The sequence below is a fragment of the Barbatula barbatula genome (assembly GCF_947034865.1).
Source record: "Barbatula barbatula genome assembly, chromosome: 13".
Classification (NCBI taxonomy): Eukaryota; Metazoa; Chordata; class Actinopteri; order Cypriniformes; family Nemacheilidae; genus Barbatula; species Barbatula barbatula.
Genome location: NC_136776.1, coordinates 2,553,752 through 2,576,714, shown reverse-complemented (window position 1 = coordinate 2,576,714; position 22,963 = coordinate 2,553,752). Strand labels below are relative to the sequence as shown.

The 22,963-nt window shown below is 41.0% G+C and overlaps 2 protein-coding genes across 2 annotated transcripts; one reads left to right on the top strand and one right to left on the bottom strand.

Moving 5' to 3' along the window:
* Positions 1-6,769: 6,769 nt before the first annotated feature.
* Positions 6,770-13,857, top strand: LOC306902453 (uncharacterized protein; the record flags this gene model as incomplete). The annotated part of the gene is made up of 12 exons (XM_079471016.1): positions 6,770-6,939; positions 7,580-7,651; positions 7,964-8,389; positions 8,574-8,634; positions 8,863-8,958; positions 9,900-10,038; positions 10,168-10,260; positions 10,424-10,716; positions 10,854-11,077; positions 11,632-11,821; positions 12,105-12,230; positions 13,844-13,857. Exons 1-12 carry the CDS (start codon positions 6,829-6,831, stop codon positions 13,855-13,857), a joined length of 1,845 nt encoding a protein of 614 aa, XP_079327142.1. The 5' UTR covers positions 6,770-6,828.
* A 3-nt stretch (positions 13,858-13,860) lies between these two features.
* Positions 13,861-16,400, bottom strand: LOC306902452 (uncharacterized protein; the record flags this gene model as incomplete). Its single annotated transcript, XM_079471015.1, has 5 exons — positions 15,898-16,400; positions 15,186-15,257; positions 14,954-15,016; positions 14,418-14,699; positions 13,861-13,899 (listed from the first exon to the last, which is right to left on the bottom strand). The coding sequence occupies exons 1-5, from the start codon at positions 16,006-16,008 to the stop codon at positions 13,861-13,863; spliced, it is 567 nt and encodes a 188-aa protein (XP_079327141.1). The 5' UTR covers positions 16,009-16,400.
* Between the last annotated feature and the right edge of the window lie 6,563 nt (positions 16,401-22,963).

Below are 22,963 nucleotides of genomic sequence, written 5' to 3'. Positions count from 1 at the left end.
TTTTTGAACGCGCAGAACATTGCTCGAATGTTCATCAGTATCAAAAGGCACTTTTATATTCCCTAGTAGCGGAAACCCTGGGACTAGCCATAAAGTGAGAGGAGACAATAAGAGGGATAGAGGAAAAAATCTTTCACTAGCGGACGATACAACGCTAATATTAAAAGATAAGATGTTAGAAGTGTGGGAAAAGCTATGGAACTAGTTAAAAAAAGGAGAAAAAATGAATGAGGAAAAAACTTTTTATTTGAGATATGGGAACAAGATGGTCTTAACGGAACACTTCACTTTTAAGGAAAGAAAATAAATAAAGATTTTAGGGGTTTTAATGGGTAATGACGAGAAAATGGCAGATGGAACTATGTGGGAAGAAACTTTAGGAGCAATAGAGAGACTACTTACATTCTGGAAAATGAGAACATTAACTTTGAAGGGGAAGGTTTTAGTTACAAATGTTTTGTTGGTTTCTAAATTATGGTATGTTTTGTACACATCTGCAATGCCATTGTGGGCTGAAAAGAAGTTAAAGAAATGTTTATCAAACTTTTTATGGGAGGGAAAGCCCCCAAGAATTGTGCACAACACCTTAATAGGAGAGATCGAAAAGGGAAGACTAGGGCTGATGGATGTGCAGCAAAGGAAATATAGTTTAAGAGTGAAAATTGTGAAAAAATACCTAGATGAAGAAAATAAAGCTACATGGAAAAAAAACCAGGGGGTACTTTTTAAACAAGTGTGGTAATTCTAATCTAGGGGATCACGTTTTATGGATGAAGACTAAAAAATGGATGACAGGGATTTTACCCGAGTTTTATAAGGAATTTATGGCAGCATGAGGTAAAATTATAGGTTATATACAGTTTAACCCAAAAAGAAGGGAATGTATTCTAAACCAACCTTGTTTTTAAACAACCACATTTTAAATCAGGGCAAATCTGGGTTTTTTAAGAAATGGTGTGAGGTGGGTATCACTAAAGTCAGGGATGTGGCGCGACCAAGATGGTGGTGCGTGAACATCGCGAGGCTCAGCGTTAATCCAGATTTAGCATTTATATAGTGTATTTCTTGCTCATCTCGGGTCTGTTCGTTCAGAACAGTTGTGCATTTACATCGTAAACCCTGCAGAAGCTTTTGGATATCGGTTAATGCATTTCCGGAAGTTTTATCAGCAACATTCAACTCGTCCCTGAGATCGCCAGAACATCGGATGCTACGCACCCCACACGGCCGGGCGGTGTTAGGACTCTGTCCTTCCTGTCTCGAGCTTTCAAGCTCCCTGGGCAGAGTCATGACATTGCTACGTCTTTCGGGTTTTTGTTGTGTTATGTGTGGAGACATGTGGCTTTATGTTGTTACGTGATGCCACGTGTCTTCCTGTTATGTCTCTCAGCCCCACCCTCCTATCTCTGGTAATTTCCTAAGGGTTTCATTCCCATCGTCTGTTTGGTGTTTCACTTTAATTAGGGTTTTATTCCCATCAGCTGTCACCACTCTCCCCATGTAATCACTCCTCGTTAGTGTCTCCCTTTATATAGTCTTAGTTTCCCTCTGTTCAGTGTCGGTGCATTGTCTTCTGTTTGTGATCACTGGATGTCTTGCTGTTCTGTGGACTTCGTGTTTTGGATTACCTGTTTCTAAGTTTGTGGATTTATATAGTTTTTCCTGTAGACCACGTTTTGTCCCCAGAGAGGGAAGTGTTTGTTTTTCTAGTTTTGTTCACATTTAAATAAAATTTGTTTTATCTAACTCCTCGTCTGCCTGCATCTGGGTTCTGTCCAAGCCATTTCGTGACAGAATGCACCGACCCACATTGAACCCAGCAGGCAGTACGGACACGACTGCCCGTGCTAGTGAGGCGTACCTTCTCTTTGGCCTCCGCCAGAGAGACATGTACATATGGGACTTCGCTGACAAGTTCTTGGCTACGGCAAAGCGAGGCTGCTTCACGGAGGAGGAGTTGAAGGTAATCTTCAACGGCTGCCTTGCAGAACCGCTCTCCCAGGAGGAGATGAAGTTACAGAGACACCTGGGCTTCACTGATCTTGTTCAGCGGATTAGTGATCGGGATCTGCCCAGGGTTTCTACACGCCTCAGCTCTACGACCCCATTGGGTTCGATCCCTGAGGATCACACCCTGGAGCTTGGGGTCGTGACCACCACCGCACCATCAGTCTCGGACCCTGCAACCTCTCCACCAACCACCAGTCTTCGGGGCAAGCGTGGAAGGAGAGAGTCCTGGGGGTCCTCTTCGGAGGCCTCCAACGCGGAGCCAGCCCCGTCCTTCACCTCCTTCCTCCAGCCGACTACCAGGAGATTGGCTCGGCAGAAGAGGAAGAGGCAACGGAGGGGGGCACATAACCCAGCCCAGCCGGCGCTCCTGCCGGTTCTCCAGCCGGGTTCACAGCCAGCGATCCAGCAGGCGTCCAGACCTGCCTCTCCGCAGGCGTCAGGACCTGCCTCTCCGCAGGCGTCAGGACCTGCCTCTCCGCAGGCGTCAGGACCTGCCTCTCCGCAGGCGTCAGGACCTGCATCTCAGCAGGCGTCAGGACCTGCATCTCAGCAGGCGTCAGGACCTGCATCTCAGCAGGCGTCAGGACCTGCATCTCAGCAGGCGTCAGGACCTGCATCTCAGCAGGCGTCAGGACCTGCATCTCAGCAGGCGTCAGGACCTGCATCTCAGCAGGCGTCAGGACCTGCATCTCAGCAGGCGTCAGGACCTGCATCTCAGCAGGCGTCAGGACCTGCATCTCAGCAGGCGTCAGGACCTGCATCTCAGCAGGCGTCAGGACCTGCATCTCAGCAGGCGTCAGGACCTGCCTTTCCGCAGGCGTCAGGACCTGCCTTTCCGCAGGCTTCAGGACCTGCCTTTCCGCAGGCTTCAGGACCTGCCTTTCCGCAGGCTTCAGGACCTGCCTTTCCGCAGGCTTCAGGACCTGCCTTTCCGCAGGCTTCAGGACCTGCCTTTCCGCAGGCATCAGGACCTGCCCTTCCGCAGGCTTCAGGACCTGCCCATCAGCAGGCGTCCAGGCCTGCCCATCAGCAGGCGTCCAGGCCTGCCCATCAGCAGGCGTCCAGGCCTGCCCATCAGCAGGCGTCCAGACCTGCCCATCAGCAGGCGTCCAGACCTGCCCATCCGCAGGCGTCCAGGCCTGCCCTTCCGCAGGCGGACTTTCAGCCGGTGCCTCAGCCGGACTTCCAGCCGGTGCCTCAGCCAGTTCCCCGGCCGGCATCACCTCAAACTTTTTTCCCCCTTGGACACACACCTCTCCCTAGCCTTTTCAAGTCCCCGCCGGTCTCGTCCGGTTGTTTCAAGCCCCCGCCGGTCTCGTCCGGTTGTTTCAAGCCCCCGCCGGTCTCGTCCGGTTGTTTCAAGCCCCCGCCGGTCTCGTCCGGTTGTTTCAAGCCCCCGCCGGTCTCGTCCGGTTGTTTCAAGCCCCCGCCGGTCTCGTCCGGTTGTTTCAAGCCCCCGCCGGTCTCGTCCGGTTGTTTCAAATCCCCGCCGGTCTCGTCCGGTTGTTTCAAATCCCCGCCGGTCTCGTCCGGTTGTTTCAAGTCTCCTCAACCTGTCCCACCCTTTTCTGGTGTCCCCAAGGTTTGGTCTCCCATTCCCCCACCCCCCCTCCCATGTTTGTTGTTTTTGTTGACCCACCCGAACCCCTTCATAGCCTCCCTTATGTTCCCTTTAGTTTGTTCTGTGTTGTGCTTGTGGTGTTTGTCTTTGTGCTTTTGTGTTTTGGCCCGCTGAGGTTTCTCCCTTGAGACGCCATGGGGCGTTTCTGGGGGCGGGGGTAATGTTAGGACTCTGTCCTTCCTGTCTCGAGCTTTCAAGCTCCCTGGGCAGAGTCATGACATTGCTACGTCTTTCGGGTTTTTGTTGTGTTATGTGTGGAGACATGTGGCTTTATGTTGTTACGTGATGCCACGTGTCTTCCTGTTATGTCTCTCAGCCCCACCCTCCTATCTCTGGTAATTTCCTAAGGGTTTCATTCCCATCGTCTGTTTGGTGTTTCACTTTAATTAGGGTTTTATTCCCATCAGCTGTCACCACTCTCCCCATGTAATCACTCCTCGTTAGTGTCTCCCTTTATATAGTCTTAGTTTCCCTCTGTTCAGTGTCGGTGCATTGTCTTCTGTTTGTGATCACTGGATGTCTTGCTGTTCTGTGGACTTCGTGTTTTGGATTACCTGTTTCTAAGTTTGTGGATTTATATAGTTTTTCCTGTAGACCACGTTTTGTCCCCAGAGAGGGAAGTGTTTGTTTTTCTAGTTTTGTTCACATTTAAATAAAATTTGTTTTATCTAACTCCTCGTCTGCCTGCATCTGGGTTCTGTCCAAGCCATTTCGTGACAGGCGGAAGTGCTCACCGGCGGCGTCGAGATCGTAAACAAAGGTGGGGAAGTGCAGAGGGCTAAGAGCTAGGCTAAAGCTAACACCTCACCGGCTCTCTTTACCCAGCGTTTTTAATGGGATGGCTGTTGAACGTTTTTCCAGTTTTAAGTTCCTGGGGACTCCTATTTCGGAGGACCTGTCCTGGACCACCAACACCTCATGCCTGGTCAAGAAGTCTCACCAGGATCTCTTCTTTCTGTGGACACTGAAGAAGAACCAACTGTCTTCAACTATCCTGGTAAACTTCTATCGCTGCACAATAGAGAGCATCCCGACCAACTGTGTCACAGTCTGGTACGGGATCTGTTCTGTTGCTGAGCGCAAAGCACTGCAGCGGGTGTTGAAAACAGCCCAGCGCATCACAGGGACTACGCTTTCTGCCATTGAGGACATCCAGAAGAAACGCTGTCTGCGTCGAGCTCGCATCATTCTCAAGGACTCCTCTCACCCCGCTTATAGACTGTTTACTCTCCTGCGTAAGAACCCTCATACCTTAAATTTTAATGCTGCTATAACATCTTTTACATTGCACTTGTCGAACAATTCATCAATGTTCTGCGTGTTCAGAATTGGAGAGAGGCCAGTCAAAGTAAAATCTTGAAGTTTATTGATCAGAAGATTCAAAAATACAACAGCTGCTGGGTGGGCTGCCTCAGACGCACACGTCTCACACAAAGAAGTGACGTCTGACAAAGGACCCACACCGAAGAACACTTTTACATGGTATTTATAATATTTATGATATCTTTTCTTAGTCCGAGAAGCTGATGTCCTTTCTCGGACGTGGAATCCTGGGAACACGTCCAATCCGCTTTCTCTCCTTTGTTCTACCTCAGCCAACCACCTCACACTGTTTTTCCTGACTATATGTGGAGACCCCATACCTCACCAAATTCCGACGAGCTCTGCGTAATCTGATCTTTACACACACACACATATTATTTTGGTACAGAAAGTTCACTCCAAATAAGTCCTTTGGTTAACTCACACACTTGTTATATTTTTAACATACTATGCACAGTTAATGATCAATAATGAAATCATAAAGCATATTAAATGTAAAAGCACGTTTAAACCACAATAAAAATCACAATAAAAATCCTCCAGACCCTTGCCTGTTCTTTGGATTAAGCCTTTGTATTTCCCACAATAAAGCTGCAATTGGATTTCACCTTCGTGTCTCGAAGCATTTCATAACAAAAAGAACGGTTACTTAACGAACCGGATTTCATTGTTATTTGTCACATGCCTCAAGTGAAGTGGTTAGAACCGCGTGCAGTTGATTGACATTGGTTGATAAATCTTTGTTAGGAAAACAGGGTAATTTATGAGTATCATGGCATCCTCACCAAAGAGAGCTTAGACTGAGGCTACAGATCATATTTGTATTTTTTTCCACAACGTAAACCCAGTGAAAGTTGGAATTCGTAATGGCGGAAAAGATTTTAATGCGCTACTGCGAAGGACTAAAGACATGTCGTTGTTTTTTCAGCCGAAAAACGCACAAGTTTTTTGCAGGCACAAAAGTCCAATAAAACTTCAGAGGATCAAAAGAGTTGTCAGTTATGGGGTGCCGTTTGTAAAGCGGCTCCCTCTGAAAATAACAGCAACATTTTGTCACATTTAGCTTCAAACAATGTTTAAAAAACTGGTATGAATTTTTGAGGGTCACTTTTTAGCACATTTAGAACAATATTTGTCAACTTAGAGATATTTTAAATAGTTAAATCTAAACATTAAATGTTACACCTAAATGTTAAATCTAAATCTAAATGTTAAATTTAAATATAAATCTAAATATTAAATCTAAATGTTAAATCTAAATCTAAATGTTAAATCTAAATATTAAATCTTAATCTAAATCTAAATGTTAAATCTAAATGTTAAATCTAAATCTAAATCTAAATGTTAAATCTAAATGTTAAATCTAAATCTAAATCTAAATGTTAAATCTAAATGTTAAATCTAAATCTAAATCTAAATGTTAAATCTAAATGTTAAATCTAAATCTAAATCTAAATGTTGAATCTAAATGTTTCGGGTGAAACTAAATATTTAGCTAATATGCAAATTCAAAATGCCGGTAACCGGAAATACCAAAATAAAAGCTCGAGGAGGTCAGTGTGTGTTTATAGTGTCAAATAATGAATAAAAAAAACATCTCATCCGGGGAAATGGACTCTTGGACATGGATTATCGTGATAATAACTACCTAAATAATAAACACGTTTGGAGAAACTGTATTTGAAGAGTACTTTGAGTTTTTAGTGTCACTTTTATGAAGGGGGCGAGACTTATGACCTGTAGCCACTATAGCCAGCCACGAGGGGCTCACTTTGACTGATCTGTCATGTTCGCTTGCATGAAGGCCAGCAAGAGCCTGTCCCCGCCCGCCCCTGACCAGGTACGGTAATGTTGGCCATGGTCGCGCTGCGAAAATGTCCAACGAATCGGCGTTAGCCGAGAACATCGGCAGAGCCGTCCTGGCGGCTATTCAAACTTTTTCAACAGCGACAGCAACCGCCTCAGGCCCACCACAGGCCAACTCGGTAAGTAGCTATGTTTTCCAAATCACGTAGCATTGGATTCTTGTCAAGGCTAACTTAACTAAACTAGCTAACGGTAGCCAGTAGAGATTTGCTACTAGCACCAATGCACTTTATGTGTAGCACATTTGTTTCTATAAACCGTAAAACTCACACCGGTTAAGTTACGCAGTGGGATGAACTCATGAGTAAATGTGAGTTCAAGATTATGTGAAGATGTTCTGACCAGCAAAGCATACATTATATAATTTAGCGTTACAGCTAATGGAGACTAATTGTCACCCCTCAGGCCCACAAATGACACGGAATTGTTGGTCAAATGGAAATCTGCCTCTGTCCTCAGTCAGACATCTCACCTTGGCTTACCTGCTGGCCTTTACTCACAAGATAAAACCGTTCTCTGTTTGGCTAGAGAGAGAGCAATGCTGATGGAGGACAGAGGCAGTCACAATGATAAAGACATTTAATTTAATGTGAATGAGTGTATACTGTAAAAAAGCATAAAATGTATCTCTTTGTTTCTGCATTTTCCTGCTTTTTTGTCCTTTGCCAATCTCAACACTGTTTTTTTGACTGCTGGGCATATAAACATTAAAAACACATGAACTATAATGTTGCTAATATTTTGCTAATGTCTCTTCAGGCTCCCACCACCTACAATAACCCACCGGGGCCAGCCACACCCACCACCTCCACTGGGACATCATACCGCTCGGTATACTTTCATACTCATGTAACCTAAGTGGCTGTTTGTTGGTTATTTAATTTGTGTGGTGTAATGTTTCGGCATTAGTTCCAATCATGGTGGCATATTTTACACAACACCAGCATTTTGATTTAATAAATTGCTTATTGACAAAAAAAAGGTTAAGGAACCACCTAGTAATCGATCAGTCGTATAGAGACCCCATGATGGGTTGATGATACTACCAGTTAGTTGGTTTGCATCTACAGTTTGCATTCACAATTAATTAAAACGTATTGCTCTCTTGTAATGCACAGGTGTCTGTGTTTCCATTGATTTCAGGTTCCATTTCCATCAGTTCTTCAAAGGCCTGCTACACACTCACGTTTTGTCAGAAAAAACAAAGCCTGCAAACACTATACAAGAGATGTTGTGTGCTTGCTTTTTTCTTCAGCATCAACATTCCAAATTCCAAGGGGAGACTCGAGAGCAAATTTGGCACGAAATGGCCTTATTGGGAAGATCTCCTTTACATCTGACTGGTCTGAAGCACAACTTAAAGAAGAAGTTACTGCCATTTTCAGAAGAACGTTTGCATTGTCTATGGGCCAGTCATTCCCATTCGAGTATTTGAGTACAGTCAAGGGATGCAAAAGACTAATGAAACCAAACGTCTCGAGCAGTTTTCTGTGGGGTGGAAAGGAAGTTGACTCGATTAGTTCAGCCACTTGTCTCTATATAATGGCATTAATACGCAAACCTGTACAGGTAAACAGTTTATATGACAGTACAGAGTTTCAGTTATGGGCAACATTCAATGTTTTAGAAGTAAAAATATGTATGTTGCTTATTCTGCTTCTTTACATAAATAGCATATCCTTTTTTTAGGTTAACTAGCATTGCCACTGGCTTGATGTATTATATATCACACATAACATACTTTTTTCTCCAGGAGGAACCTGAGGAACCCTCCGATAGTGACTTTGAAAGTCCTGTGGGCTGGAGAAGGAGAGGTGGGTCTGAGAATTTGAAATGTTTCGCAACAGGTTGTAGGCACAGTCAACAGTTATTTTCTTACAGCAATGGGTTTATCATTTATTTATACATTTTATTTATTTATTATTAATTCTGCTCATCCCAAAATTCAGATATGGGTATTTAAATTAAAAATGTTAAGTACTTTGTTTCCAATTACTGATATATATTTTCTCTTCTTTTGTCCATAACATCATGTAATTTAGGTCATACAGTGTCACCTTCCACAAGTGAAAGTGAGCTCAACAGTCAAGGGAGTGAAAATGACAGACTGCAAGAAAGTCCATCGCGTCAAAGAAGAAGTAGGTTAAAGCACTTGTTTATATTATGTTTTCTATGGGCTGTATGGTAACTTGGTTCAAACCCCGGTCCAGCCCTGGTCCTTTCTGTGTGGAGTTTGCATGTTCTCTCGTGTTTGTGTGGGTTTCCTGCACCATCAAAAACGGGCACATTTAGGTTAATTATCCAGTCAGTGCCCTTGACCAAGGCACTGGCTCAGAATCTGTAGTTGGTTCATGGGCACTGTGCTATGGTTGCCCCTGCTCCTGGGATGGGTTAAATGCAGAGGACAAGTTTCACTGTACAAAATTGTATGTGTGATTAATAAAGTATACCCTTTTCCTTGACAACTCAGTAATTACTGCTTTATTTACTGCAAAAGTTAAGTTCACACTTTAGGATTGTAGCCCTGATTTGATTTTTCCACTTGCCGAGAGCAATCAACAAACTTTAACCTAATGTAATGTATGATTTACCCCCCCACCCCCCAGTCATGAAGTGTGCAAACCACAACACTCCTGAGTACAAGACAGGCGTGTAGTGTGAACAGTACAGTGATCGTAAGACTTTGAAAGTCCTGTAGTGTGACCAAAGCTTAACAAAAGCCAACCTGACAGAATTTAAGCACCAGTTCTTTTATTATTTATTTTTTTGTCAGCCTCAAATGGATCACTGTAAGCAACCTGTAAACTGTATTTGGATTGGATGTCTTGATTCATCTACCTACAAGTCATAAGAGGTGTAGACTGAGCTTAGTAGCACAATTCAGTCATTTGTTCTCAAACCTAGCTCATCTCATTCAGTTTTGCTTCACCCTAAATCCTTAAAGGCTGCCTTTTAATTGTTTAATTTTTTTTAAAGGAATCACACTTAAAAATGGAATTAGGGTTAAGTTGCACTTAGATAAAATGCGATTAACATCTTTACAAAAATATTTCCCTTTGACCTCCTTTTCTTTATGCAGTGTGGAGTACAGTGCCTTCATCACAGAGGGAAAGTGAGGCCAGATGTCAGGAGACAGAGAGCAGCACTCAAGAGAGTGAAAGTCAGGGCCAGGCAGGGGACCCGAGACAAGTGTTTCCTTATAATGTGGCAGAATTTGTGTAAGATATTGTTTGGGCTTCATAGAAATACAGCAGGGTAGATGTTGGTCTGTTTACATTATGAACCTCTGTTATAAGTTTTTCTCTCTCTCGGATTTCTGCTGTCCCTGTTTATCTCCGTTTGCTCAGCCCTGTTTATCTGGAAGAAGATGAGGCTCTTGAAGAGGCAATTCAGCGTAGTCTACTAGAAGAGAGTGATGGACCTGCTGTTAATACTTTAAAGTAAGAGTTACAAGTAATTTTTTATCACGGTAAATATGTTGTTTACACCTGTGTAAACATCGCAAACAACATCGAACAGTTATATCATCGTGCACTGAAGGTGATAGTGGAGTAAATGCACAGATAGCCAAAGGTCTGTTTATCTTTGTCATTTTTAATATAGGTCATCTGAAATGCTGAGCAAAGAAGAAATTGCAGGCCTTCTACAAGCTCACAGTGAGAGAGTTATGACATTGGGAACAAGACAGATCTATATCAGTCGAGCCAATGTTTGGACCACAGCCTTACGTGTGTTTAAGAGACCCAGTTTTGCAGAAAGCTGTGACAAGCTCTATGTCACATTTGCAAGCGATGAACATGATGCTGTGGAAGATGCTGCTGACCTTGGGGGTCCCAGACGAGAGTTTTTCCGCTTACTGGTGAAGGCTATCTTCCAGGACAGTGGAGCTTTTGAAGGTTTTTTATAAATATATATATGTATATATATATATATATATATAATATATTTTGTGGCTACCTGGCAAAAAATATTGGTTTGTAAATGCCAGAGTAAATAATACAGAATGTGCTGTTTAATTTATTTAAACTTTCAGGCACACCAAATGGATGCACACCAAGACTGAACATGCTCCACTTGCAAAATGGAGTGTATCGAACCATTGGCAGGATGATGTCTACAATAATAGTGCAAGGGGGTGAACCACCTGCATTCCTGTCCCCGAGTGTAGTGGACTACATTGTGTCTGGGGACATCCTTCAAGCTCATGTGACACCTGATGATATAGGTGACCCTGATTTAAGGGAGAACCTCAATAAGGTAATGCACAATGTTCTGATCTGAAGACTATTGTAGTAAGCCTTTGCTTTTTTTTTAATATTCCACAGCAGTACAGTTACTTTTATTTTGGTGGAATGCATTATTAAAATAAAGATTTAATTATTAATTAAATATTAAAAATAACAAAAAATTCCAACTTTTCTTGTCATAGGTAAGTAACTATTAAGTGAAATGCACAGTCTACATAGTACTTCTGTAAATGTTGATTAAATGCAGTAATTTAAGAAAAAAACATTTGATCTGTAATATTTAGGTTCAACATGCAACCTTGCAGGATGATTTGGACAAAGCAGTCAGCTGCTGTGACTCATGGCGATATCAAGTAGAGGGGCTTCCACTCACAGTCACCATGGCCAACAGAGATGTGTTTGTGAAAAATGCAGTTCTATACCATACTGTTCTGCAACGGCAGAGCTGTCTTGATCAACTCATTGATGGCTTGTCCCACTATGGAGTAAGATTTACCTCACAGTTCTGTATCATCTTTGGTTATCTTTATGGCCTTTCATTTATGGTGTTGAATTTCCCTCCAGGTTTTAGCACTCCTGAGAGAGAACCACAGCTTGCGTGTGCTGCTTGACATACCAGGAGAGGACAAAGGTCAAGAAGCTGATTTTGTAGCTGGTATTCTCAAGCCAAGCTACTCTGTACTGGGGAGCAACAGAAGAGCTAAGGAGGAGTTGATGGTGGTCAAATTTAGGGAGTTTCTCCAGTGTGTTGAAAGTAAGTATGTATTTGTAATTCAGTATATTATACAATAAGGCAATCCAGAGAATTTACAGATTCATTTTATTCTTTACAACTCATGAAGCTATGCCTATCTAATGTTTATGTACCACAAACAAGAATACAGTTATTTGATTGCTTTTCAGAATAAAATGTTGCTTTTTCACCAAAATACCTATACAGTAATCCATTAGTCACTCAATTATTCACTGATTCAGGCTTTCTTAAACCTGAGTATTTTCCAGTCTCCAAGTCAACACTGGTTTCTCTTTCATTTTAGATAAAGAGCTGAGAGACACATATGGGGACAGGACTCTAACCAACGATGAGGAGGCATTCCTGGAGACTTTGAGCCCTGGTCACATCCTGGCGTTTGCTACAGGGAGCAGCAAAGTCCCAGCCATTGGTTTTCATCCAACTCCTAAATTAATATTTATTCATGATGAAAAAAAACATCTTCCCATTGCGCACACTTGTGCAAATGAGCTTCACCTTTTTGTGAACACAACAACAATGGCTGATGATGATGAATTTAACTACTGCTTCCTAGTAGCACTAATGAATGGATCTGTATTCAGCACCATTTAAACAACGAGACATTTAACAGCTACCATAAAAGCACAAGGCATGTTTTTTGCAAGCACAACTGGAGCATAAGTGTACTGTCCTAGTTTTGATTTTTACTGTAAATCTACTACTAATTTACTGAAATCAGTTACTTTGTAAAAGAACCGCTGCAGTGTAATACACCACTGTTTAGTGCAGGACTCCCCATGTTCGTCAAACCAGGCTGCTGTGGTGTTCTGTGTACCCTCTGCCCCCCTCATGGTAACAACCCTAAAACTTTACACTACAACCCAGTGGTTGATTGTGTCCATATGTGTAAGTGTATTTCATAGAGGACATAGTTTGTCCATATTATAAAGCAGTGGTTTCAATTGCAGTACATAAGAAAGCTGAAAAATAAATACTTCAGCTCGTGTTTTCCCATCTTGCTCCACATTCTACAGTCATGTGAAAAAATTAGGACACCCATGCTAAAGTTGACTAAAAAGAGTAATAATAATAATAAAAAAATCACCTTTTGGAAATTGATCTTAATGCCTAAATTAAAAAAAAAAATTGGAAAATTCCAACCTTTAAGGACACCAATTTTCTTTGTGAATGAATAATGTATCGTAAATAAATGTTCTTCCTTAAAATACAGGGGCATAAGTCAGTACACCCCTATGTTAAATCCCCAGAGGCAGGCAGATTTTTATTTGATGGATCCAGGATACTATGCATCCTGATAAAGTTCCCTTGGCCTTTGGAATTAAAATAGCCCCACATCATCACATACCCTTCACCATACCTAGAGATTGGCATGGTTTTATTTCAGTTAGCCTAATAGCTGGTTTGATTTGCATTGAGAGATGATTTTATGGAAAGTACCCCAATGCCAATCTCTAGGTATGGTGAAGGGCATGTAAACAATATACTTATTATTTATTTACGATACATTATTCATTCACAAAAGGTTGGATTTTTCCTCATTTTTTAAAATTAAGACATTAAGATCAAATTGCAAAAGATTTTTATTCCTCTTTTTAGTCAACTTTAGGATGGGTGTCCTAATTTTTTCACGTGACTGTATATGCTGGCAAGAGGCTTTAAATCTTGCAGTTCAAGAAGCACAACAAAACATCAATATTTGTTCCACAGTGTACTTTTGAAAGTACAATAAGGCTAATGTTACCTAGTTGTCCATGTTATGCTAAGATCACACATTTACAAGTTTATCAAAAATAAACTGTTGTGTTCTCTGAAACAATGTTTTGCCATTGTTGTTGTCATTTTGAAGAGGGTTAATGGCATCATTCAGTTCTTGCAAATCCCTGTAATTCAATGGGGAAAATCCTCTTTGAGAGTTTGGTGAGGAACAAAAAACTAACCCTGCTGTTGAAAGTTCTGGGTTGTGAAGATGAGGCAAATCATTGTCCAGACTAAAGAGCTGAACTGGTGTTCTATTTCCTTCAGATGACATAGAGTGATTGTTAAATCCAGCTTTGAATTCCTCCAAAGTGCGGTTGATTCTGGGTAGAAAGACATAATGGAGACAAAATAGGTCTGTTGCATTGTCTATGTCTAGGATACCCAGGGATTCCAGTTCATAAAAAATGGGTGCATAAATATGGCTGCAGTTTTTGTTCAAGTCTCGGTTAAAACGCTCGATCCTCTGGTTGTGTACAGAACTTCCTGTTAAGACAGAGCCTTCCCCCCTGCTTGCATGCATGTCCTCCCAAATCTGAACGTTCTCTCCTCCGTGATCAGTCCTGATGTGCAGTGGTCTGCCAAACTGTCCAACAGCTGCAGTAAAGAGGTCTCTTACAGTTTCAGCACGATTATTGTTGGAGCAGTGAAGAAACATCAACATCCTACTGTAGCCATCTATGGCTCCATGAACAACCAATTTCCACCGAATCAACTTATGGTTTCCGTCTACATGCCATATGAAATTTGGATGTGGGACAGAGTATACTCGCCGAGCTATTGCTGTTCTTCTCCTGGCTAGGACACCAATTGGGTCCATCCTTCGCAGTGAATCTCTTACACGTTGTCTTTGAACCACAATGTTTTTGGAGCGGAGATGCCCCATAAGCATCACTTCTCCAACATTTGGGTGTTCAGTTTTTATTTGTGACACTTCAAGATCCAACTGTTGATCACTGATGCTCTTAAATTTTGACGTTGGGATATTATAGTCTTGCAGTAACTTGTAGAAAGTTGGCCTTGAGATTGAAAGAATAGATGCCGCTTCTGTAAAGGTGGTTTTCAGTGAAAGAACATGTTCAAGCTCCTCTTTGGAAATCTGATGTCTTCCTTGGTAGTCATTCTAGAACACAGCAAAGAATATGACATTTGGCATGTTTCTATAACAAACAAGGGTTATTCAAGAGAGAATTATAGACTTAACAGATGAGCATTCACATCCACTCATCTTTCTGACTGAAGAGAATTATAGATTGTACTGTACATTTATTTAAGGAATATTTAAATAAAATGGACAATCAAAAGATTTAACGTTACTGAGAGATAAATGAGAAATAAATCAAACAAATATGAACATGAATATTAATGAGTACTTACTGACAGACAGGTCACTGGAGCAAAGTCTGTTGGTAAAGGTATGGTAGTGCTGGTGCTGGAGCCCTGAAGAGTTTTGAAATATAAACAAAATACCAAAGACATGGTTATCTTGTCACATGTTATTGTTGTGTAAAATATGCCACCATGATTGGAACTAATGCCGAAACATTACACCACACAAATTAAATAACCAACAAACAGCCACTTAGGTTACATGAGTATGAAAGTATACCGAGCGGTATGATGTCCCAGTGGAGGTGGTGGGTGTGGCTGGCCCCGGTGGGTTATTGTAGGTGGTGGGAGCCTGAAGAGACATTAGCAAAATATTAGCAACATTATAGTTCATGTGTTTTTAATGTTTATATGCCCAGCAGTCAAAAAAACAGTGTTGAGATTGGCAAAGGACAAAAAAGCAGGAAAATGCAGAAACAAAGAGATACATTTTATGCTTTTTTACAGTATACACTCATTCACATTAAATTAAATGTCTTTATCATTGTGACTGCCTCTGTCCTCCATCAGCATTGCTCTCTCTCTAGCCAAACAGAGAACGGTTTTATCTTGTGAGTAAAGGCCAGCAGGTAAGCCAAGGTGAGATGTCTGACTGAGGACAGAGGCAGATTTCCATTTGACCAACAATTCCGTGTCATTTGTGGGCCTGAGGGGTGACAATTAGTCTCCATTAGCTGTAACGCTAAATTATATAATGTATGCTTTGCTGGTCAGAACATCTTCACATAATCTTGAACTCACATTTACTCATGAGTTCATCCCACTGCGTAACTTAACCGGTGTGAGTTTTACGGTTTATAGAAACAAATGTGCTACACATAAAGTGCATTGGTGCTAGTAGCAAATCTCTACTGGCTACCGTTAGCTAGTTTAGTTAAGTTAGCCTTGACAAGAATCCAATGCTACGTGATTTGGAAAACATAGCTACTTACCGAGTTGGCCTGTGGTGGGCCTGAGGCGGTTGCTGTCGCTGTTGAAAAAGTTTGAATAGCCGCCAGGACGGCTCTGCCGATGTTCTCGGCTAACGCCGATTCGTTGGACATTTTCGCAGCGCGACCATGGCCAACATTACCGTACCTGGTCAGGGGCGGGCGGGGACAGGCTCTTGCTGGCCTTCATGCAAGCGAACATGACAGATCAGTCAAAGTGAGCCCCTCGTGGCTGGCTATAGTGGCTACAGGTCATAAGTCTCGCCCCCTTCATAAAAGTGACACTAAAAACTCAAAGTACTCTTCAAATACAGTTTCTCCAAACGTGTTTATTATTTAGGTAGTTATTATCACGATAATCCATGTCCAAGAGTCCATTTCCCCGGATGAGATGTTTTTTTTATTCATTATTTGACACTATAAACACACACTGACCTCCTCGAGCTTTTATTTTGGTATTTCCGGTTACCGGCATTTTGAATTTGCATATTAGCTAAATATTTAGTTTCACCCGAAACATTTAGATTCAACATTTAGATTTAGATTTAGATTTAACATTTAGATTTAACATTTAGATTTAGATTTAGATTTAACATTTAGATTTAACATTTAGATTTAGATTTAGATTTAACATTTAGATTTAACATTTAGATTTAGATTTAGATTTAACATTTAGATTTAACATTTAGATTTAGATTAAGATTTAATATTTAGATTTAACATTTAGATTTAGATTTAGATTTAACATTTAGATTTAATATTTAGATTTATATTTAAATTTAACATTTAGATTTAGATTTAACATTTAGGTGTAACATTTAATGTTTAGATTTAACTATTTAAAATATCTCTAAGTTGACAAATATTGTTCTAAATGTGCTAAAAAGTGACCCTCAAAAATTCATACCAGTTTTTTAAACATTGTTTGAAGCTAAATGTGACAAAATGTTGCTGTTATTTTCAGAGGGAGCCGCTTTACAAACGGCACCCCATAGTCAGTGAGTATGTTTTGGTATTTGTATGAAGGTGAATTGATGTTTTAATATTGTTAGTGCTTAATAAAGTTTTTATTTTAAAGGTTCGGGAGGCGGCGAGTTTGACATCCAGTGCGGAAAGTCGACTGACATATCCATTTTGCATTTCTATTCAAATAGCCTCTACAAAAAGTGAAGAAAACACTTGCGGGGTAAAAGTTATGCCGCCTCGACAACAGGACTGTTCACTTTTATTTTGTATATGTAATGCTATCAGTGGAAAGTCATTATTTAATATTTTATTTTGTTAATTTAATTGTTATTGTATTGGTTTGGTTGAATGATTGGTGCAAATTTTTTTGTTGGTGCTTAAACCGACTTTTTCTCCTAGCACGTGCAACCTATGATAGATCATTTTAACAGCATAAGTGAAACATGTAGGATTAATTTACAGCATAATATCCTATCAAATTATACTATCAGTATAAAGTAAATATGTAGAATGATTTTACAACGAAAAGACACTATAAGATTCCCATAGCAGTATAAAATAAATAGGGAATTTTTACAGCGTAAAAAAATGATGTCAGACACTGTAATATTCTCTGGCCCCCTCCCTGCTTATCGTGGTGATGAGATACATAGCAGATTATCATATCTAAATGGCTGGTTGTCTGAGTGGTGCCTGCAGAATGATATAGTTTTTATAAATAACTGGAAGAGTTTTGAGGGCAGACCTGACCTGTTGAAAAGTGATGGTCTCCACCCCTCCTGGGCTGGTGCTTTACTACTGTCTAGAAATATGGCACATAGTCTTATTGCTAAAACTTGACTCACTGGGGCCCAGGTCAGGGAGCAGACAGAATGGCTTAACCAACGGTCTGCTTGCCGTCTCACGTTGCAGAACACACTAAATACACAACATGCGATAATACTTTCTCCCAAACATCATAAAATAGAGACTCTGTCTGTCCCCCGGACTAGCAAACATAAAATAATGCGTTAACCTCTCAAAGGTCATTTAATTAACGTTAAACTAACTAAACATGAACATAATACAGATAATCAACTGTTACGACTCGGATTGCTAAATATTAGATCTCTCTCTAATAAAGCACTTTTTGTTAACGATATGATAACAGATCATAAAATAGACATGCTCTGTCTAACAGAAACATGGCTAAAGCAAGATGATTATATTACTTTAAATGAGTCTGTCCCCCAAGATTATTATTATAAACACGAGCCTCGCCTAAAAGGCAGAGGGGGAGGTGTTGCTGCACTTTACCGTAACTCTTTTAGCATTTCTCAGAAGTCTAATCCTAAATACAATTCTTTTGAAGTCATGGTACTTCATGCATCAACACCTAATACTAAGGACAAAACATCTTTAAAATTTATTCTGGCTATTGTATATAGGCCTCCAGGGCACCACACAGATTTTATTAAAGAATTTGGTGGGTTCTTATCAGAACTAGTACTGTCTGCAGACAGAGTCCTTGTTGTTGGTGACTTTAACATTCATGTAGATAATGATACAGATGCTTTAGGAATGGCTTTTAAAGACACTCTTAACTCCATGGGCGTTAGTCAACATGTGTCGGGACCTACTCACCTTCGTAATCATACTTTAGATTTAATATTGTCTTACGGTATAAACGTGGACGACGTAAAAATCCTTCAGCAGAGCGAAGACATTTCGGATCATTATCTGGTATCATGCTTGCTTCACTACCCAATGGTGGCAAATCAAACTCCAAGTTACAAATATTGTAGAACATTAACTTCGACTACAAAAGATGCGTTTCTTGATAATTTGCCTGAATTGTCTCAAATCTCTAGCATGAGTAATAACGTTGAAGATCTTGACTTTACCATTGAAAATATTAATGCCACCTTCTCGGAAACGCTAGACATAGTTGCTCCTCTGCGCTTAAAGAAGATTAAAAATGACAGACCGACACCGTGGAAAAATGAACACACTCAGGCTCTAAAGAAAGCGGCACGAAAAATGGAGCGCAACTTTAAGAAAAAACTAAATTAGAGGTATTTCGTACTGCCTGGAAGGATTGTATTAAAAAATACAGGAAAGCCCTAAAAACGTCTAGATCTGCCTACCTTTCATCACTAATAGAAGAAAACCAGCTTAACCCTAGGTTTTTATTTGATACAGTGGCTAAATTAACCAAAAATAAATCGTCAGCAACTTCTGTATACCAGCATAGCAGTGATGATTTTATGAGAATATTCGAGAAAAAATTATAACTATGCAACCAGAAGTGAATCCCGCTGAACAAACGACTAACTACAGCACCTCTAAGGAGAAATTACGATTATTTTCTACTATAGATCACGATGAACTCTCTAAAATCATTAGATCATCTCAATCAACTTCATGCATGTTAGACCCTATACCTACAAATCTACTGAAAGAGATGCTCCCAGATATTATAGATCCTCTACTTAGCATTATTAACTCATCTCTGACATTAGGACATGTGCCTAAAGCATATAAGGTGGATGTTATAAGGCCCCTTGTCAAAAAACCCCATCTGGACCCTGGAGAACTAGTTAACTACAGACCTATTTCGAATCTACCTTTCTTATCTAAAGTTCTGGAAAAAGTAGTCTCAATTCAAATATGTTCCTTCCTCCAAAGGAATGAGATTAATGAAGATTTCCAGTCTGGATTTAGAGCACATCACAGTACAGAGACTGCTCTGATTAGAGTTGCAAATGATCTGCTTATGGCGTCCGACTGAGGTTGTATCTCCTTATTGGTGCTGCTAGATCTTAGTGCTGCATTCGACACCATTGACCACAGCATGCTCCTACATAGACTTGAAAATGATGTCGGTATTAAGGAAATAGCTTTGAAATGGCTTAGTTCATATTTATCCGACCGTTTTCAATACGTAGCAATAAACAATGATTTGTCACGCAAATCGCAAGTCCAGTACGGTGTACCACAGGGCTCCCTCTAGGAGATATAATACAGCCACACGGAGTAAGCTTTCACTGTTATGCTGAAGATACGCAACTTTATATTTCCTCGAAGCCTCATGAAACACAGCAATTCCATCGAATAGTGGAATGCATAGTCGATATAAAAAAGTGGATGAGTAGCAATTTTTTATTACTCAAGTGTTACTTATCGGACCGAAAACCGCCCGACGTAACAACCAAGAATACTGCTTAACTATTGATGGATGTTCCATAAAACACTCATCTTCAGCTAAGAATCTTGGCTTTATATTCAACAGTACTCTGTCATTTGAGAACCAGGTCGCCAACACCTGTAAGATTGTGTTTTTCCATCTTAAAAATATATCTAAACTACGTCATATGCTGTCACCATCAGATGCAGAAAAGCTTATACATGCCTTTATGACATCAAGACTAGATTACTGTAAGGTTGCCCTGCAGACCTATTACAAAAACTCCAACTGGTCCAAATTTTTTTCCAATCTTGCGCCTAAACTTTGGAACAGTCTTCCCTGCACTGTCCGGGAGGCAGACACACTCTGTCAGTTTAAATCTAGACTAAAGACGCATCTTTTTAATCTTGCATACACTAATGTAAGAGCCATATGGGGATTTTGAAAGATCTGAAGATGGTTTAAGTAGTTACTCTGCAGTGCAAAAGCCACGAGGTGGACACGTGAAGGAAAGAACTAGCATTTTTTGATTGGATGTCGCAATACTATGGAAGACATCGAATTCTTAGAGGAGATGGATAACCCAACCAATTTACGGACAGTGGTGTCTAAGTTACCATATAAATTAAGAGAACGTTGGCGTGCTGAAGCTTATGACACAAAAGAACGAAGAGGCAGACAAGCAAAGTTTGCAGATTTGGTGAGTTACATAAACTGATTTAGATACACTAAATGCATTATGCATAAGATGAAGTTAGTTGTTTACCTTTGAAATTTTTCTTTCTTTTTATTTGTTTCTTTTTCATACATTTGTATTATATTGCCTTTTGAATGTAATATGGCAATGTAATGTATTAAATGGGTTAACTTCTCACATATATTAATGTATGCATTATCAGCAATAAACCTTAAATCTTAATTATGTTACATGTGACACTGAAAGCGGTTATTAGGTAAGAGGTATGGGTTAACCTTTTCTTTGTTTCGTTTATATACATATTTTGTTTATGTAACAATTACTGAAATCCCACATAGTGTCTAAGCATTTAGTAATGTCATATATATATGAATCATTATTACTTCTGCAACGACAGTTGATTTAAAAAAGGACATTTTATGACACCATTTATGTAGTTCAGTTATTGCTTTTGTTTGTCTTTTTGAATCCATGATTCTTTGGTTAGTGTGCTTGTGTGTTGATGCTGAAAGAGATCTCTTAATATTGTAAACAGAGTATATTCTCAGCTAAATTGATTGTAAAGTGATATAATAGTAAGTAAACATGGCAGGCCATAATGTTGATTTGATGACATATTTTCTTTTACATTAAGTGCTGGTACAAAAGTTATTGATTTAATGCAATTAAATTGTATATGTCTGAATGAAGGGGTTGTAACGATTCACTGTGAGAATTTTTTTAATTATAATTATTAGTATTGATTATAATATGAGACACTTCAAATCTGTTGTGAACTAAATCGCAATACATTTTTTGAATCGCAGGGGCCGCCATGTTCACTGCAAACTTAAACATTCACATGTTGCTATTTCTTAAATGCAAAAAATCCAAGAAAAGTCTCTTTTAACCAAAGTGACTTACAAGTAGTTTTTAACAGTGGCAGATTACTGCAGAGCAATCAGGGGTAAGGTGTCTTGCTCAAGGGAACTTCAGTATTGACCTGCTGGCACTGAGATTTGAACCGGAAACCTTCTGATCACAAGCCCAATGCTCGAACCACTAGGCCACTCTTTCTGGTTTGTAGCCGCTTAGAGGTGGTTGCAGGTGGTGACCATTGAATTCATTGGTAAAGAGTATCGGCTTGCGTGTCATTCAGCGATGAGTCTGGCGTTTGCTGATGACCTCATGCTGGTGAGCGACACCGGGATGGGTATGGCTTCCCAGAAAGTGATGTTGTTGAACCGGCACGTGATCCCTACTCCAATACCTTGCTGACCATGCTGATCTCGAACATCTTGACGCGATCGCTAAGAAGGCTGAATTGAAGAAGTGGCTGCACCTGCCGCAGTGGCCCTGCGATGGGCTACTATAGATGGAACCGGGACGGCGGCCTGGGGATTTGCAATCTCACCCGACTAGTCCCGTCACTACAAGCGAGACGTTGGTTATGGCTGTCAGTTTCCTCGCATAGAACGCTGGAGGCGTTGGCTACCAGCGACTGGGCAAAAATAAATTCAGACACCCATGGCTGAGAGCAGGGGGTCGAGGAGGACATTCCACAGTTAGGACTGTGGAATTTGAACGCAACCCTCTCGTTGATGCCAGTCTGCCCAATACCGTGTGACTGGAGGGCGGAGGAATTCCTGAGATGGGCGGAGTTGCCTGTCCAGGGTCGTGGGATTGCCACCTTCAAAGGATGCCGTATGAGTAACAACTGGCTGAAAGGACATAAGGGCATTACAGAGCGATGCTTCACAGCAAATGTCTACCTGACCGCTGAGTCAGGATGCTGGGGCAGACCGAAATCTGCCGCCACCTGCGGACTCTACGCATCCAGGTTGGAATCTGTCTCTCACATCTTGGGGCAGTGTCGTGGGATGAAGGATATACGTATTGAGAGGCACAATAAGATCTGTCGTCTCCTAGAGACTGAGGCTGAAGACCTGGGCTGGATCATTTATCGGTAATGGCCGTTCGTGACTGAATCCGCGGAGCCACAGCGGCTGGACCTGGTGCTCGTCCGCGGGACAGAAGCCTTAGTCATTGATGTCATGGTGAGATTTGAGTTTGATGCAAACTCAATGAGTCCGAAGCGCGGACAAGGCAAAGGTTCCATACTTTAGTCCCCATAAATAATTGATCGCTCGGACGTTGGGAGTGAGCACAGTGCAAATTTTTGGGTTCCAACGAGGTGGTTTTGACAGCTCCGGGAATGGGATGTGCCAGGGCGCACGCGTTCGCTAGACTGCGAGTAGACG